Source organism: Centroberyx gerrardi, chromosome 19 (assembly GCF_048128805.1).
Source record: "Centroberyx gerrardi isolate f3 chromosome 19, fCenGer3.hap1.cur.20231027, whole genome shotgun sequence".
Classification (NCBI taxonomy): Eukaryota; Metazoa; Chordata; class Actinopteri; order Beryciformes; family Berycidae; genus Centroberyx; species Centroberyx gerrardi.
This window is the reverse complement of record NC_136015.1, coordinates 19,752,919-19,771,048: the sequence shown is the minus strand read 5'-3', so window position 1 is coordinate 19,771,048 and position 18,130 is coordinate 19,752,919. Positions and strand designations below refer to the sequence as shown.

Below are 18,130 nucleotides of genomic sequence, written 5' to 3'. Positions count from 1 at the left end.
TATATTTTCATTATAAAATATTAACAATCTACAGTCAAAAACTGTTCCTAGAACAGGGAGAGGCGAGGCATACTGATGAATTTGGGGGCTATATTTTAATAAAAATCAAGAACTTTCAAGGCCATCCATTAATTTTCAAAAACCTTTACAGCCTTATTTTATTTTTCTTTGAAATCCACAAACTTTCAGGGATTTTCCAGACCCGTTGGAACCCTGAACCGTAAGCTACTTTCCACCAAATAGCCTCTGTAAATGAAAATCTGATGACAACTTTTAAATAATTCATCACCTGGCTATGATTCAACATTATATTTTCATTATAAAATATTAACAATCTACAGTCAAAACAGCTCATTATGAAAACCTAGTTCATCCAACACATATATCGGAGAGAAGCCTGTTCAAATCACACACTCTGCAATAATCGTGCGTTTATAAACTGAATTTACTGTGGCAATATGAACGTCGGCCAAAACCTCTAAGTCACCTTGAAGCTTGGAAACGGTCCCCATGGTAACTATACTCACTCTTTGTCTCCTCAGGAGTGTCAGGCTGCTGGGGTTCGCTGTTGGTTTCCACGGTGACCGCAGTGACCGTCTGCGGCTGTACTCTGGCGGGGGTCTGGGCCCGTTTGGGCCGGGTCTTGCTGCCAGGAGGAGGGGTCTTCTTGCCCGACGGGGTCTTGGAGGCGGCGGCCGCTGCTGCTGCTGCTGCTGCTGCTGCTGCTGCTGGCACGCAGGGGGACAAGGGCCGGCTTTTGGGGGCCGCGGGCGACGGGGGTCTGTTTCTGGGCTTTGGAGTGCTGATGGAGACGAGAAGAAATGAAATGTGAGGAGGAGAAAGAGTGAAAGAGAAGCGAGATGGAAGCGGAGGAGATGAGATTTCATAGCACTGCGGGGAAAAAGTAACGAGGTTCACAGTATGTAAGGTTCCATAACTAGGTCAAGCAGAAGATATGAGCAACTCGCACTGAACCTCCACATTCGATCCCACGATCCCTCGGCTCTGGGGAGGTGAAACATGAGAGGAGAGGAGGGAGCTGTCTTTTTCTTTTTTCTTTTCCTGTGCATCAGTCAGGGAAACCCCATTCTGTCTGAGACTTCGCTCACAGTCTGTCTGAGACTTCGCTCTTGGCAGGCTGGCCCAGAGCTGGAGACTGAACGGTGTCCAGCAGCGTCTCTTTTAGTGTTGTTAGTTTATTGCACCTAGGACCATCTGTCAGACATTAACCTGCTCCAGGGAGAAACCACGACTCATGATCTTCCTCTCTCTCTCTCTCCCTCTCTCTCTGTCTCTCCCTTTTTCTATATCTGCTGGAGGCTGAATTACAGGACAAAAACAATGTTGGGCCATGCAACATTTGGTTTAACAAACTTTCCCATTAAAAATGAGCAACTATGGGATATAGCGATCTACAGGACTGGTTTCTTTTTCCCCACACAAGGCAGACTGTACAATCCCTCCAGTCGATACCTGGTCTCTGGCCTGGACCTCGGGGTCGTGTTGGTGGGTGTCGTCTGTTTCTTCTTCTGCACCTTCTCTTTTGAGAGAGCGTTCTTCTCTTTTTCGTTCTCCCGCTCCTTGTCTTTTTTCTCTTTCTTCTTTTTCTCCATCTTTGGGAAAGAGGCGAGACAAATAACCAGTTATCACCAGCAGGGTTTGCCGATATACCTTCAATATTGGCCTTTTATCGGATAATGGCCGGTCAGTGTCGTCCACTGCAGATATGATGGAGGCTCCTCCCTGACCACAGCTACATAAAAGTAGTCTGTAAAAGTTTAAATCACATTTTATTTTCTTTGCACAGCTCATATAATCATTTAATTGGTAAATTATGCTTTTTATTCATTTAAAGGCCGAATGTATCCCAGAGTTTCCCCTACCATTGAATATATGTGGTGGGTCACCCTGCTTTTAAGAGGGTGTCATCAGTCATCAGTCTGGGTTTCAATGGAGAGTTTTAGTGTCCCATGATGGTCTAAATGTTGTTTCAGGGAAACTCTGAGTACTTGGATTTCTTTGGCACGAATACGGTCAAATTAAGGGTTAGGGTAAGATATTGAATGTGAGCACAAAAATATTGTCTACTTTCTTTTCTTCAGTCTAAAAATATTGGTATCTATATCAGCCTTCAAAAACCCATATCAGTCAAACCTTAATCACCACATCAAAATGTCAAATCTTACCGAAGCACAAACAGTATATAGATTTCCACTAGGTTTGTGTGCTTATGTGTTACTGTCACTGAATGTGTGTATGTACGTGTGTGTGTGTGTGTGTGTGTGTGTGTGTGTGTGTGTGTGCGTACCGGCGTGGAGTTCCGTCGGCGCTGGCGCTGGGTGATGTCGGGCGTGCTGGCGGAGGACACCCTCCAGCGCTCGGCGGCGTTCTGGTGCGGGTGGTGATGGGAGCAGGCGGTCAGCGGGCTGGCAGAGGCTGAACGGGAGCAGTGGTGAGAGTCTGAGCCGCATGAAGACACACACACACATGCAGAGAGAGCGGCAGCGGGGGCCGAGGTCAGGGCCTCCACACACACACACACCAGGCACAAGATGCTACATGCTACGATACACCGGGTCAATCTAGCTGACAGATACTTTAACGATGACTGACGGGTTCGATCTTAAAGCAGTGGTACTCAACCTTTTTGGCTCGTGACCCCTTAAAACAAATGATGATTTTCCCTTTTGAGGTTATTTTATTTGATTCATTATCAGAGGAGGTTATCCAGTATCCACTATTTCGCATGAAAAAAGGCAAAAATTTGAGAAAAATCTGAAAAAATAGACATGATAATAAATCTGTATAGTAGAAATATATTTTTTCCCAATCCCATAAATCATCTCACAACCCCCCAAAATGATCTCGACCCCCAGGTTGAGAACCACTGTCTTATAGTACTGTTTGCTTGTTTTTTGTTAAGTGTTATTGTTTTATTTACATCCTTAATTATCTTTTTATTCTCATCCTTTAGTACCTTTAGTATCTCATTGCTGCAGTAATTATTCAATTTGCCCTCAGGGATTAATTGTTCAATTAAAAATTCACTACTGGGTTATAGATGAAGAGGGAGGGAGAGAGAGAGAGAGAGAGAGAGAGAGAGAGAGAGAGAGATGATAATTAATGTGAATCTCTCTTTGCATTTTATGTTACATAATCAGTTTGATCTGCATTCGTTTACAATCATTGTTTGCTTGTGATTATTAATTTTTGTCACCATTATTTATGTAAGCTTTGGCAACATAAGTATTACTTGTCATGTCAATAAAGCTGATTGAAATTGGAAAAAAAAAATTGAGAGAGAGAGAGAGAGAGAGAGAGAGAGAGAGAGAGAGAGAGAGAGAGAGACAATGCGATGAGTGAGTGAGTTTTCTATTATTTAGTAAGTTATGGGCCAAACCAACTCTATTTCCCCTTGACAACGAGAGTATAAAAGGGAACCAAACAGATCATTTCACCATCCCTGCACACTGCTGTTAGTACAGTGAAGTGCAGAAGAGGGAGGAGACGCACAACGGAAAAACACTCACGAGAGTCGCTGTTGTTGAGGAGGGTGGCGGCGCTGCGGCTGCGGGCCAGGAAGGACAGCGTCGGGGTCATGAGCCGCTCCACGATCCTGCTCTCCCAGGGGCTCAGGCGCAGGCTGCGGGCTGACACAAGAGGGCGCTGTCAGGATCAGCTCGCTCCGCATACGCCATGTGCCCACACACACTCACACACGTGCACATCAATATAGATACTGCTCTTACACACAGAAATCCCACTCACAGATGCCCTCATACCATCATTCACACACATCCACACACTCAAGACTGAAGGAGGTACGCTGCTCCTCACTGACGACACTGCAGCACATCCTCTCATCCCCCACACACACAATCTGAACAGGCTGGCTCTGCCTCCATCAGACGCAGATTGGAGTTTCACCCTTCATTCACATGCTATCAGATGGATCAGAAAAACAGATTTCCTACTTGGAAGTTTCACATGAACGCTATTCCAAGTTGGACGATGAAGTCGGAAAGCGGGAGAAAATTTTACTGCCCGATTTTCCGAGTTATGATGACACAATGTCTTTAACCTTCTCAGCATGGCAGAAAAAAACAAGGTTTGTCAGTCACTGGTAAGAAAACACTTATAAACACATTTTATACACACCTTTATCACACGGTTGTAGTAGCCAGACTAACCATCATACCGTTTTAAAAGCAAGAAAGCAGCCAAATCCACATCATCATTTTCAGGACATCCATGTTTGTTTATTGTGACTGCAATGCTGAAGGCACTGAATGCAGTGCAGAAATCTTATTGGTTGAGTTAAACCTCAGTGGGCGGAGCCAAATAACCACAGTTTCTCAGAGCGCAAGTTAGCTAACTGGCAAACCTGACTGGCGAAAAGGGTCAAAATGTAAATAAAAAATATAAAATGGCAATGACTTCTGTTTTCATTCATTAATGACCATGGCATTCATGATGTTGGAAGGTCAGCAGCTAGCTAACTAGTTTACCTAGATAGCTAAAGGATAGTCTATGCCTAGAACCTGTTATTTGGCTCCGCCCATTGAGGTTTAACTCAACCAATGAGATTATTTCTGCCTCCGAGAAATGTTTGTGTAACTAAAACTCCAATCTGGCCATCAGACACTGGGACTGGGACAGACACACTTCACTCCAGTCGTACAAGATGGATTGACTGGACTGCGCAGCATCACCTACACTTCATGTACATTACATACCAGACATTAGACAACTTCAGCATCACACAAGAGAGCAAACCCAGGTTAGACTCATTCTCTTCACTTACCATTCAAAAACACAAAATCACCCAAAAGCCAGTGACTGTCTATTCAATCCCAATCAAACCCAATGCAATGCAAAGGCCTGTGAGTTCAGCATTAGTGCCATCCATCCTATGCTGGGATGCTACAAGCAAGGCACACTCCTATTCCCTCAACACATTCTGCTGCCGTATGCTGCGTATCTAATAGTGTTTACTGTCACTGTGTGTCATATGATGAAGACTCAGCACATATGACGTCCCACAACAGCAAGATGTATCAGATGCATTGTAATGAGGGGTGGAAAAAAACAAACAACACTCTCTCATGAACGGCCATAAGTGGAGCAAATGTCAGAGATTAAAGTTGTTTTTGAGTTGGAGGTCCCCACCTATCCAAATATATATGTGAGAGTCTATATATCAAAAGGCTTTTGATAAAGCACCAGACCAATACTGTAACACCCTAAAGGGGACACAGAGAGAAAGAGACAGATAGAAATAAATGATGCAGTGTGAGAGCCCGGACTTTGAGACTCTTCACAAGGAATATCATACAGAGGAGAGTTCAAACTTCTCCAACATTAGCTGGAATATAGGCTAGACACACCGCAGTGCAGCATTTTCTGGAGTCCAATTGCTTGACTTGAAAGCTGGGGCTAAAAAGTGCGAAGGCTCCTTTAATGGACATTTTCCTTCAAGCAAACTGCACTCTGTGACTGGAGCCTTCATATTGTTGAGTTTCCTATTCGAGGCATTGGCAGCATCTCACTGAGCAGCTTCATATGAGCTTTGTTCCTTCTCAAATTCTTTCATTGTTCTGTCCTAGTCCTTCAAAAAGGCTTAGTTGGCAGTAAAATACAACACAATACACACAATTGCGCATGGGACAAAAGACAAAGGAATGGGCAGACCAGTATAGTTCTATAAAAAGCCTTAAAATAAAATGCCTTTTTTTGCTGCACCAACTCAAAATGAGACCTCCTGAACTAGGACAGGTAATCCAGTTTGTGGTTTACCTTCTTTCTTTCAGAGCAAAAACTTAAACTGACAGCATGCCCAGCAAAGTTTCAATGCGCCCTTAATAAAGTATAATTCTAGTGTTACTCGGCTGAATACATACACAAAGGTATGCATGACACCAACAAACACACATACATACAAACATATGACAATAGTGCAATCATAACAGCACTGTTATGAAGAATCGTCAATCACCAGGAATCACATGAGGTGTAAGTTTCGTTGTACTACGCATTCCTTTGTGGGTAAATACACTTACTGGCTAAATTTATTGATTACCAGTCAATTATGATTAATTGTCATGCTCATCCAAAAACCGAGCCAAATAATCCAAAAGTTGCACATGAATTGAAAGTCACAAAACAGCGCAGATAATCAGATTAAGAACAAGGGGTGCAGGTTATCAAACATGTGACATCTCTTTGATGTTTTATGTCAAACTGGTGTTCCCATTATTTTGGCCATATATCGGTATTATAAGACTACAGACTGAAAAACACTCCTCGTATCACAGACTGGGCTATGTTATGTAATAGCACACGCGGTCACCTTTGCTGTATTTTGGACAGATGATATTCACAACGTGTTTTATGACTAACTGATAACCCAACTACCTCCTGTTGCTAGGCAACAGTGATTCTTTTTCCCCCCCCTCCTCCTCCAATGCGGCAAGACGACGCTGTGCTGAGCTGCTGCCTGGTGATCTACTGTTCACCTGAAGCCTGGATCTATACCCCCAACCCCCGACTTTTACTGGTACATTTATTGGTACATGCAGTACATCTCCCAAGGCCAGAAACACTAGATAATATATTGATTTGATCCTAAATAAAAAACAGGGTTCTGGAGAGACATCGCTCTGCTGAGGACGTTCCCTTCCTGCGCCAGTACCAGAGGATCTGCATTACCGATGACCGAGCACAAAATTTGAATCGCTACTGTGGCGGTGGAGGATCATCTGAGAGTCGAACTGCTGATTGCACTGTGGGTGATTCGGTCTGTGATGAGACGTGTTATGAGGCGTGACGAATCTGAGATGAACACAGCGCTGCTTTATGTGAATGTAGCAACTCAGGAACGTGATGAGATGAGCTATAGATCAGGTGTTATGTTCGAATATTAGCAAGTCAAATTTAGATTTCTACCATCCAACCATGCAAGAGAGGCTTAATCTCAATGGCACTTGGCTGCACAATTACATGAAATAATGCATAAAAACAAAATAATATGATATAATACTTATAACACATGTATATTTAGCTACTCTACTTCTTAGCCTTTATGAGTAATCAATTCATTAGCCACAGTCACACTATAATACCCACCACCACCACCACCAACACACCACACCACCAACAGTAAAGTGGAGGGGGACAACCAAACATGGTGGGGAAAAGATGGCGTCGTGACAAGATGTGACAGAGAACTTATAAACCTATGAAACACAAGAACCAAATCATCACAAAAGATGGCTCAGTGATGACAGGAGTGGAGGAGGGGGGGGGAGCTGATCAAAAATGCATAGAGGACGTCAAAATCAACAGTAACAACCACCAACTGAAACCAAATTAAAAAAAAATAAAAACCACGATGCATTTACGAGACCGAGAGCGTGAGAGAGGGGGGAGTAGGTGGTAAATGACCAGTCACCAAGCACAGGCAGGCAGGCAGGCCACCAGAAACGACAGTTATAGTAAAAGAAAACCAAAAACCAGATTAGGGTGAGGGGTTTGAGAGGAAGGGAGGGGGGTAGGGGGATGGAGAGGAGGGAGGGAGGGAGGGAGGGAGTAGGAAGAGGAGGAGGCCTGGTGGACATTGACGCCGGGTCGTCCTTACTTCTGTTGGGGGAGTTCCAGAGCGTGGCAGAGGACTTGGACAGCCTGTTGTTAATGACAGGGTCCACCTGTCTCGGCAAGTTGACCGTGGAGGCCGAGCATCTGCCTGCACCGGAGAGAACGCAACAGACAACAACTGTTCACAAGGCGGCCGGGGGGGAGGAGGAGGAGGCGGAGGAGGAGGAGGAAGAGGAAGAGGGAGTGGGGGTGGGGGGGGCGAGGACGAGGAACCGCCTGCCTCGCTGAGCTGAGAAAACCCGACTCTCTCTCTCTGGGGTCGGGGCAGCTGACAAAGAAAGAGCGGCCTGGAGGAGAGCAGGAACTCACCGTTTTCTGAAGACAAACTGGATTTAAAGGTGGATTAATCTGAATTCACACTGGGAGAGGTGAGGTGGGGGGGATTTGAGGAAAGTACAGGAAGGGTGTGGTATCGTTAGAAAACACAGTCAGTTCGAATAACTAGAGTTTTATGAATGGGTCCACTACTGTTTCTGCTGAAAGGAGATTACCCAGACCAACACTCTCGCACACATTCAGCATCATTCACACTTTGTAGACTTGTTGACCTCAGTGTCACAGTGTCAAAAGAGGCGTCCCGTCACAAGCTTGTGTCACTCTGCGGCCGGGACGGGACAGAGGGACGAACTCACAGCTCTCCGAAGAACTCAGCACCTTTCTGTTCACACTGCTAATCTAATGAAACAAGCACACGACAGCTACCTTGTTCCCCTGAAAAATTAGTATTTAAAATAAGCTTAAACTATCAAAGGAACCAAAAAATGCCTCATATTTATGCCTGTAACTGCACACTCAAGACCCAGGACGACAGACTTGGTGCAAAAGGATCCTTTTTATTTTAAGATTATAATGAGCTACGTGTTTCACTTCTGGCGTCATCACGATACATGATATCTTTTGGTTCCTTTGATGTTTTTCTTGTCGTTACCAGCACCTCTCGGCAAGGTTTTTTTTTCTTTTTTGTAAGCCTAAACTACATTAATAGTCGTACTCAAAACCAATATTTGCCCAGCGTAAGTAAATAGTATCACATTCACTGAGGAACTAAGGGTAAAACTAGGGGTAAAAACATAAATTCCTGAGTAGGTCATCTGCCTCTGGTACCCCACCCTTATGACAACAAACCCTTAAGAAGAAGCTCAGCTATTTCCTTGAATTGCATCATTTGGACCAGTGAGTCACATAATGTACTGTGTTGCTCAGTAAGTGTATTAACTGTGGGGTTTGGACAGATTTCGTGTCTATCTCATTCTATTCGGCCTCTACTGGGTTCTATGTAGGTGTGGCTTCACTGCAACTCACTTTCCCTGCGCGAGGTCTGGTTGAGTCCGCCGGCCCAGGACCATCTCTGCTGGCGGATCTCGGCCCACGACTTCTTTGTCGACCTCTTGATAGCTGCCTCATATCTCTCCTGCATGGGGAGGAACACACAGAGAAACTGTCAGTGTTAAAGTCCACACCCACCAGAGTTCATTTAACTCTTAGATGGTTTTGAACAGCCGTCCCAGAGCCAAATGCAGCTCTGTGAGTGAGAAAACAACTCTCCAATCAACTCAGAATAATTGTAACTGAAAAATCTGAATTCATGAAGACTGGAAAATTTGTTCTGTACATGATTTTTAGGCTGATTACAGCCACGACTTGGCATCATGATTGACTGTCAAGATCGGACCCAATCCACACTACACAAATTAACTCTGATGGATGTGGATTTAAATAAACACTGGCATAGTATTGATTTTTACACTCTCAGAGTTAAATTAACACTGACAATGTTGACTTGGACAAGAACCGATCACATACTATCAGTGTTAACAACTATGGATGGGCTTGGGTTAAAATCATATTTGTGCTATTGTAAACCAATGGATGAAGATGTTTTATATCTCTAAATTCTGTTACATATTCCATCATTATGTGACAGAACATACAGTATAACACGTGACATTTAGTGGACGCTTCCACTAAAAACAGCTTACAGTGTCCTAACCTAACCCTGAGCCTGGTTTTGAGTGACAGCCTCTCTTGGCCTCGGCCTCACCTTGTTCTTTTCTAGTTTCTGTCTCTGTTTCTCCTCCAGCAGGGCCCGGCGTTTCTCAGCCTTCAGCCGCTGCTCCTCCAGCTTCCTCCTGCGCTCCTCCAGCTGGCTCTCCCTCAGGCGCCGGGCCTTCTCCTCCTTCTCCAGCCACTGGGCCTTCTTCGCCGCTGCAGCGTCACCACACACACAGACAGGAGGAGTGAAAAAACAGGGAGAGAGAGAGGGGAAGAAAACAGCAGGTTACTGAGGACCACATGCCTGTCTGAAACCTTCTCTTTCAGTGTCTAGTGCCTCTGTAAGCAAAGCCATGCGTCTTTCTTCCCTACTTGGTTGAAGCCATTAACATTCCTTCAAATATGACAGTGAGTAATCACTTGAGGTCTTTTGAAAGGCTCAGACGATTTCTACCGCTGAGACCCAAACAGAACGGGAAAAACAGATGGAAGACACTGTGTTCATTACACTATAATCCCTTCTGACTTGTGATAACAGTAAATAAGCAGAAGTTCCCCGCCGTGTTTTACAGCACCCTCCAGCAGATGCCAGTTTCCCTCCACACTCTCTGCTGTGGCTCATTTCTCGGAGCAACAATTAAATGGCAATCAATCCTCTTAAATTAAACTGCCAACCTGCTGGACGGCAGCTGTGTTGCTCTCTCCCTTGAGGAAGATTCACTACATTTCCAGTTTTCCAGTTGTTTCCATGTGGGCCTACTTCAATAAAGTGTTAAGCATAGAGCGGTGGGACAGGCTAGACTTTGAATTCAGTTTAAACCATGATAAAGTTAGCATGGATGATGATCTAGGTTACATGAGGCATTCTAGGAGCAACATGAAATTATATGTTTTCATGCAGGATCAAACAAAATGAATGGTATGGAACGTCATTTGATATTATTCTGCTTATTTGCTGCGAATAAGACCGCATTAGAAAGGTTTTTCAGTGGACTGAGCTCTGCAAGGATGCTGCAGCATCGCAAGGAAAAGATGAGACTTGTATTTGGTTCAGTATTCTGCGTCTCATCTTCACTAATGAGCAGAAGAGGCACACTAGTCTGTGCCTCGTCTGCAGTGAGAAAGCTATCTCCACTCCTCCACAAATCCACTTCCTGAAAGAATCCAATTATGCCTATATTGTGTTCAGCTGAATTGAAAAATACATTAGGTTAATGCTTGTGAGCGTGGATTTTCACATACTCATAGATTTCTCATAGTGTTACCTTTTCAGAGAATGTATCCTTGTTGTATGCCGTCACTTACCGACTACTTTCAATAGATTATATTGTCCATATGTAAAAGATTGACACTGTACCTTTTAATGACACGCAGAATGGAACGGACTACAGGAAACTAAACTTATCTAACTGAAGCTGCAGCTGGACAAAGCTTTGCTCTTATCAATAAGAGGCAGCAGGATTCGTCTTAAACAGTGGCGTGGCACGGCCACATTAATGATGCTAATGAAAGAAGTAATTAAATCTAATCTGTCTGAGAGGCACGGTCTCGGTTCACGGTAATGACTACCCATTTTTCACGCCAAATGCCTTGGGCACCGCGGGACGTCCCAGCAGGGAAACGCCCGCCAAGCGCTGCTCTGATTGGCTGCCCGAGCTTTGGCCCACAGGGAAAAGGGCTTGTGCCAGTGTTTTAAAACTAGGTAGAGTCTTTTATGTGTTTGGGATCCTGAGAAGTTCGAACTCAAAGCTATGAGACGAAGCGTATCAGAAATAGGATGAGCGTGGACATGCACACTGGGTGGGAACAAAGAAGAACATAAAGTAAAGATGTATTCGGAGATGACATGAGGGTAAACATGAGCTCATGTCGCCTCAAAAGCGAAGCTGCCGAGGGTTTCCAGGGCTCATATGGTTCCACCGAATGACGAACCGAAAAGCAAACAAACAAGATAACCGATTCATGGAAGGAAGAAAGGAAACGATTGTTTAGGCCGGACCAGGGGGAAAACAAAAAAACACAAATGGCCTCCAAATCACAAGTTACAGATTTGAAATGGCATGACTGCTGCATATGCTTGCAGAGTTTTTTGTTTTGTTTAGTGGAGCGCCTTACCTTGCAGCTGAGTTTGCTGTTCTGAAGCCATGCAAGGGGAAACAATAACAGATGTCAATAACCATCAGTCAGGTCAGAGCAGATGCCCATGACAGAGTAACAGAGATGGAGACACCAGGTTAAAGATAGAATAGAAGAGAAGAGAAGGTCTGCATGTATCAAGTTAGTGCCAATAAATTCATGCATCACTAACAGACACAGAGTTTTGCTGAGAAAAACCAATACGCTGAGAGTAAAACTGCCTTCTGACACAAGAGTGAAGCAGTATTGAGACCTGAGAGGACGGCAGTATTGGTTCTGGCCCCTGAAGGCTTACCGATATATTTGGCCCTCTCCTCCCTCCGCTCCTTGGCAAGCTTCTGTCGCTGCTCTGAGCTCATCGCATCTGTGGGAAAAAAACAGAAAAGAAAAAGAAAACAGGCTCTCGGTTAAATCTCTTATCTTAATCAAACAATACTGCAAAGAGGTTTTATCTAAACACCTCACGGTTGCATAAAAGAGACAGGGCTTTAAATATTCCACCATAATATTTAACACTTGAGTGCCGATGTGGACTTCCGAGGAGGTTTTATTCAAATCTACTCTATTAATTTATTCAGTTTCACGGTCAGTGCAGCTCCATCTCCTGCTACTTTGATAATGCTATTCACTTGGCCGTTTCACAATGTTGTGTAGCTCAGATGTAACAATGATGTATATTTTTTCATCTGCAATGTATACCAGCATGATTCCTGATACACTCTGAAAAAAAAGCAACAGCATAACACAAGGATTTATGTAGTTCTTTCAAATCTGTCCCAGCCTTGATATTTGCCATAATTGAGCTGTACAGTGTTGAAATCCGGGACCCCCGGGGTGCTCGCCGAGCCCGTCTCCTTTTGTGGTTCTTCGTGCTATGTAATATGTATGCCGCGTATTCTCAACCAATCGCAGAGGGCCCTGCAGCACCGGAGCCCCGTCTCCATGGCAACCTGCATTTCCTCCCTCCCCAACCTTCAGAGGGTTCCTGCGTGCGCCGGCAAACGCTTCAGTCTGGCTGATCTGACTGCAGACACTCTGAAGTGCCGAGAGAGAGAAAGATCCCACGGGCCCGCAGGTCCTGCCCCGGCACAAGACCTCTTAATGCATCTGCCCCCCCACCACCACCCGGCACCACCCCCACCAACCATCCCCACCCCCCACCCCACCATCAGTCTCCCTCCACCCTATACACTCCGTCCCCCCCATAGCAAATGTCGATTTGGCTCTCAGCCACTGCCATCTGCCTGACTGGGAATGTAATGACTCCATATACACTGAAACTTCCATGTATAGAAAAAGCATATGAAAGTCTTGAACGAATTCTCCTGATTGCAAATGATGGACACTGAAACCCATCCGCATTCTCTCACCCTTGGTGCAGTGGACAGGAGGGGGACTTGCCTTTGAAGCAGAGTCAGAAATTAATGAGGGCTTGCGGCAAAAATGTCCTTGAAAGTTTATAAAATCCCTGTGAAATTAAAAGCGAGGGGGCAAAAAACCGCCCGCGACAATGAGCAGAGCCCGTTTTTGCTGTACACCCTGTTCACAGTTTTTTCAATGAGTTGTCATGTTATGGTAATATTTGCGTGTGACTGCGGGAACCGTAGGTGGCCACAGTTGATGATTCATGGGAGCCTTTTTGTTTCCAGTATGGAGCAGATCAGAAATTGTTGAGAAAAAAGAGAGAAAATGTTGGCAATACGCAGCCAGCAGTAGGAGAAAATGCCGACCTCACACAAACCACTGCGTCAACAAAAAATTCAACAACCAAAATCGTAAAAAAAACAAACCAAAACTGGTCAGATGGACAGCAGCACCATCCTCTCCTGTAAAGCCTGCTGCCAGTTTCCAGCGGTGCGGGGAAAGAAATTTAAAAAAATCTTAGAGGTACAAATTGAAGGTTTATCTGCCAACATGCAAATGCAAATGTATCATTTCATACTTCAATAAAATTGCTCCTGAGAAAATACACTCTGGTTTATTTCTTACGCTGCTTTGACGCCAAGTTTTGACAGAGCGGGCGAATGCTGGCCTGACTCAACACACACTGATGCAAATCTAATGCCAGTAAAAGCACAAGTAAGTGAGTTAATCGCTTTGGTTCATGTTTTTTTTTATTCTGCAGTAATAGTTTTGATCCTATTTGGGGTTTCACGTTTCATTGCCTAAATGAAATAATAATAATAATGGCTTGCAAATGGGCAGTAACCCATAGTGCACTGCCACACCGCTATCTTGGACCTCGCCAACTGAGCCAGGGTTGACTCTTTGTTAATACATGACTTCTGATTGGTGGAGCTGATTACACGCTCTTGACTCAAATACCCAAAATGCCAAATGTGACAAGAAGAGGCCACAACAGAACGGCAGCAGGAACACAGTAGTAACGAAAGAAGTGACGAAAACTGGCTTCAGGCTGCATCTTAGGAACAACAGGCATCTATTTCTTATGTATATCAATGTCTGTTTCTCTCTGCAGAAACCAGAGCGGTGCTACAAACAAAGAAGACATAACAGCTCGGAATCTACCTTTTTTGGGCTGAGGACTGGCGCTGGTGCCAGGGGTGGGTGGCCTGGCATCTGTCCTGGAGGAGGGGTCTGTCCTGGAGGAGGCGTCTGTTTTGGACTCTGTATTGGGAGAGAGGTCTGTGACGGCCGAGTCGTCTGGAGTCAGAAGGTCCTTCGTCAGCCCCTTGTCCTCATTCTGGATGGTGTGGGACTCTGTCGGCAACGGCAGAGCTGCAAGACAGAGAGGAGAAGACCAATCTATCAGTAACATATCATTATCAATAATAACATTTGCTTGATATATTCTATTTTTTAAGTGAAACATGAAATCATCTTGAACATCTACACTCCTTCATGCTGGGACTGATGCTTTTGGTCCAACTGCCTATGTGAGTCTTTCTGTCCTGTCAGTCATCATCAGTGTGCCGTCCGTTACGAAGATGGCACTTAGTCTAATGAAAATAAAGGCCAGTGACTTCCCCCCCCTCACCTCCCTGGCCGACACACCTTCACTTAGAAGGTGAAAGCCCTCGCTGGCTTCATTAGCCCGGCACTCAAACCCCATTATCAATCATTAACATCTCATTCGTATCCAATTCACATTCACGCATCAGTCAACCTGCTAGAATGAAAGCAGTCAGACGCTGCACTTCCCCCCTCCCTCCCCGGAGCTTTCAGTGCTGCAGAGCAAGCCTCTCCGTCAAGAGCGTTAAACACATCAGACACCCTGATGACAGGTTGGGGAGATGCACAGAGCGGGCATTAAATCTGAGTTATCTTTTGGGGTTCAGCCTAAGCAACAGAAACACAGTAAAATACACAGAGAGGCTAAAAAACACATTGCTTTTTCCTGTGGGGGAAGCAAAAATTGCAGATTGTTGTGTAATTGTAAAGTGCAGATTGTTGCAGATTGTTGTGTAATTGGAAAGTTTCAACTGGCCTCATTAAAGAGAAGAAATGCTAACATAATGATTATCATGGGGATAATTAAGGATAAATTGCCAACCTCAGCAAAAAATAGAAATACTATACTGGAGCGCCAGGGTGGCCTAGTGGGTATACTGTCCTGTAACTGAAGGACTGCAGCAGACAAAGTGTCCATCAACAGCCATGTGTCCATGTGTCAAAATGAGCTTGAGTGAGACACTGAAGTCCTACCTGCTCACTCACTGTATGTCCCTCTGGATAAGAGCATCAGCCTGATGCCTAACATGTAAAATGTGAAGATAAATAGATTTAAAACGAGGAAAAAGTCATGTGTCCCTCACGACCCCCCCCTCTGGGCCAATCACTAACAAATATGTCATTTTGATTTGGCCTCTAATTGTAGCGCCTCCCTTGGGCCAACCAAGGTCATTTTGAAAGTGTCAGAACCACAGAGGAGAGATCATTCTCCCAAGTTTTGTCAAAATCGAATCAGTGGTGTATGAGATACTGCGTGTGACACATTGACAAACAAATAAATGAATTGACGAACAATGTATACAGCCTCCTTTGGGGTAATCAGTGTAATTCTCAAAATGCAAGAACACAGTGGTGAGATGCATAATTTCCCCAAGTTTCGTCCAAATCAGATCAGCAATGTCTTAGATGTCGCTCGTGACACATGATGGACAAACAAAAACACAATGTTGCGCCCCTCTTGGGCCAATCAGTTTAATTTTGAAAATGCCACAATGCAGAGGCGAGATGCATCATTCCCCCAAGTTTTGTCAAAATCCAACTGATGTCTGAGATATTGTGATATATTGATCCATAGTTCCCCCCTCGATTTCAATGTGGGGAACAAAAAGGCCTCTGGTTACTCAAGTACGACACTAGAGGTGGGACACAGCTATGAGTGAACAGCAGTGTGTATGTGTGTGTGTGTGTGTGTGTGTGTGTCGGAACACAGCTGTGTGTGACTGTCAGTGTGTGTGAAGAAATACTTCCAGCTCAACACCATCACCACATGACCAGAAACATTCAATATCATGTTCGACGCAGGACGAAGCATCTCAAATTCTGTTAAAAAAAAAATCCCCTGACATGAGCATCATTCACGCTGATCCGCTGTCATGGGGCCAGGCTTTCTGACCTTTGACCCCTACGGAGAGTGACAAAGAGGTCACAACAAGGCAAAAAAAAAAACACATCCTGTTTTAATCCCCGCTCTGACTTTGCTTTCACACTTGGCCGCCCTGCTGACAGTGTCGCCGGGCTCGGCTGCTCAGCTGCTGCTCGTCTCCCTCCTCTCTGCCTGTCATGGCCACACTGGAGAAGAAGTCAGTGAGAAAAACTGCGCAGAGCCGTAACGACACAGGAAGGAGACAGGGAGGGAGAGGGCGAGAACAAGAGTGTGTGAGAGAGAAGGGAGGAGGAGAGGAGACAGATTGCACACTTCCACAATGACCTGTGGAGAGAAGCGTGAGAGGGAAGATATATAGAGAAAGGAGAGATGGGGGAGAATGAGAGAGCGGAGAAACTTGTGCAGCTAGCAATTTCCATAATGACAGAGCGAAAGAGAGGAGAAAAAAAGAAGGGAGCGTAGGACTTGGAGGGACATAAAGCAGGAGCGGAGATAAAGACAGAGAGAGCCGGGCAACAGACGGAGAGCTGGAGCGATAATGAGCCGGGAGATAAGAGACGGCGAGGTAGGAAGGTGAGAGGCTCGAGGCTCGATCGGCTCTCGGTCAGCCAACGATGGGCAGATGGAGCGTGACGCGCTCCTCAGGCCCGTCCAAACGCTCACCGAACCACATAAATCACAGATTAACGCTGGGCCTCCCTCCAACTGCCCCCACTGTACCTCGACGAAGAGCCAGCCAAGGCTTAATGCAGAGGCCACACCACAGAATACTAATAGTGGAATAATGGGATGCGAATTAGGCTCCATCTGTTGAGATGACAAATCAACTGAATCGAAAAAGATGCAAGATCATGTTCAGCCAGGATGGCACCGCTCCTACCTGAAGATGAGAAAGGGATTAGGATTCGGTAGAAAGAGGATCGCAGCGCCACTCCTTACTTGAGAAGATTACAAGTGGGTCTCACTTTTTGCGTTTGATCAGTTTACCACACAGGGTTATAAAGGACTACACAGTTGTTAGAGGCACAATGAGCCCAAGTTATGAATGATTCTGGAGCCACAATACCAGTATCGGCCAATACTGAGTACCGATCCGATCCATTACTTTTACTGAACAGTGCAGGCTTACTTCCTTAGTTTGGGGTCAATGGACAAAATTATTGAGATAAAATCCTTGTTTTTCCCACTGTTTGAGAAATACAGGCTTCTATGCGCCACAAATGCATAAAATCAAGACAGTTTGCTTTTATTTCTTACATGTTACTCATGGCTTTCGGTATCAGATTTTAGTCTTGGGTAAAATCTCCGATACCGATATTCCATTTTAGCCTGGTATCGGCAGCTAATGGATTGACAAGTCAAAATTGTAATTTATTTATACAGTTAAGAAAATAAATGAAGTTGATCAAAGTGATGCACAAAGCCAATAAATATATAAAATCACGCTAAACATAGATCATCAACATAGCACTGCCAGAAAAAAACACAAGACACACGCACCTATTTTTGCACTACTGCATACATTTGCACTTATTTATACAATCACACTCAGCGTCCTGCACTGATGCCAGATTAATAACTCTGCTGTCATTGTACGTGCATATGAATGTATGTACATGTTTTAGCGTGGGATAGAAGTATATGTGTAGGGAAGGTGTAAGACACGGGAGCCAGGGCTTTTAACCGAAGTCAAATCCCTTGTATGTGTTGCATACTTGGCCAATAAAGCCTGATTCTGATTCTGATATCACCTGACAAATCAAGCAGAGGTAA

The 18,130-nt window shown here is 44.7% G+C and overlaps 1 protein-coding gene across 6 annotated transcripts in view; it reads right to left on the bottom strand.

Annotated features, from left to right (window-relative positions):
• LOC139913384 (uncharacterized) overlaps positions 1 to 18,130 on the bottom strand; it is a 36,579-nt gene that overhangs the window by 6,515 nt on the left and 11,934 nt on the right. For 4 of the 6 annotated variants that reach the window (XM_078290422.1, XM_078290419.1, XM_071901378.2 and 1 more), the window contains exons 2-10: positions 14,311 to 14,520; positions 12,077 to 12,145; positions 9,695 to 9,858; positions 8,956 to 9,064; positions 7,637 to 7,741; positions 3,531 to 3,650; positions 2,309 to 2,460; positions 1,474 to 1,613; positions 528 to 802 (exon numbers count right to left, since the gene is read on the bottom strand). In XM_078290422.1, the coding sequence (XP_078146548.1) occupies positions 528 to 802; positions 1,474 to 1,613; positions 2,309 to 2,460; positions 3,531 to 3,650; positions 7,637 to 7,741; positions 8,956 to 9,064; positions 9,695 to 9,858; positions 12,077 to 12,145; positions 14,311 to 14,520 (1,344 nt within the window). The remainder of the gene's footprint in view (positions 1 to 527; positions 803 to 1,473; positions 1,614 to 2,308; positions 2,461 to 3,530; positions 3,651 to 7,636; positions 7,742 to 8,955; positions 9,065 to 9,694; positions 9,859 to 12,076; positions 12,146 to 14,310; positions 14,521 to 18,130) is intronic. The other 2 variants (XM_078290420.1, XM_078290421.1) reach the window with 2 other exon arrangements.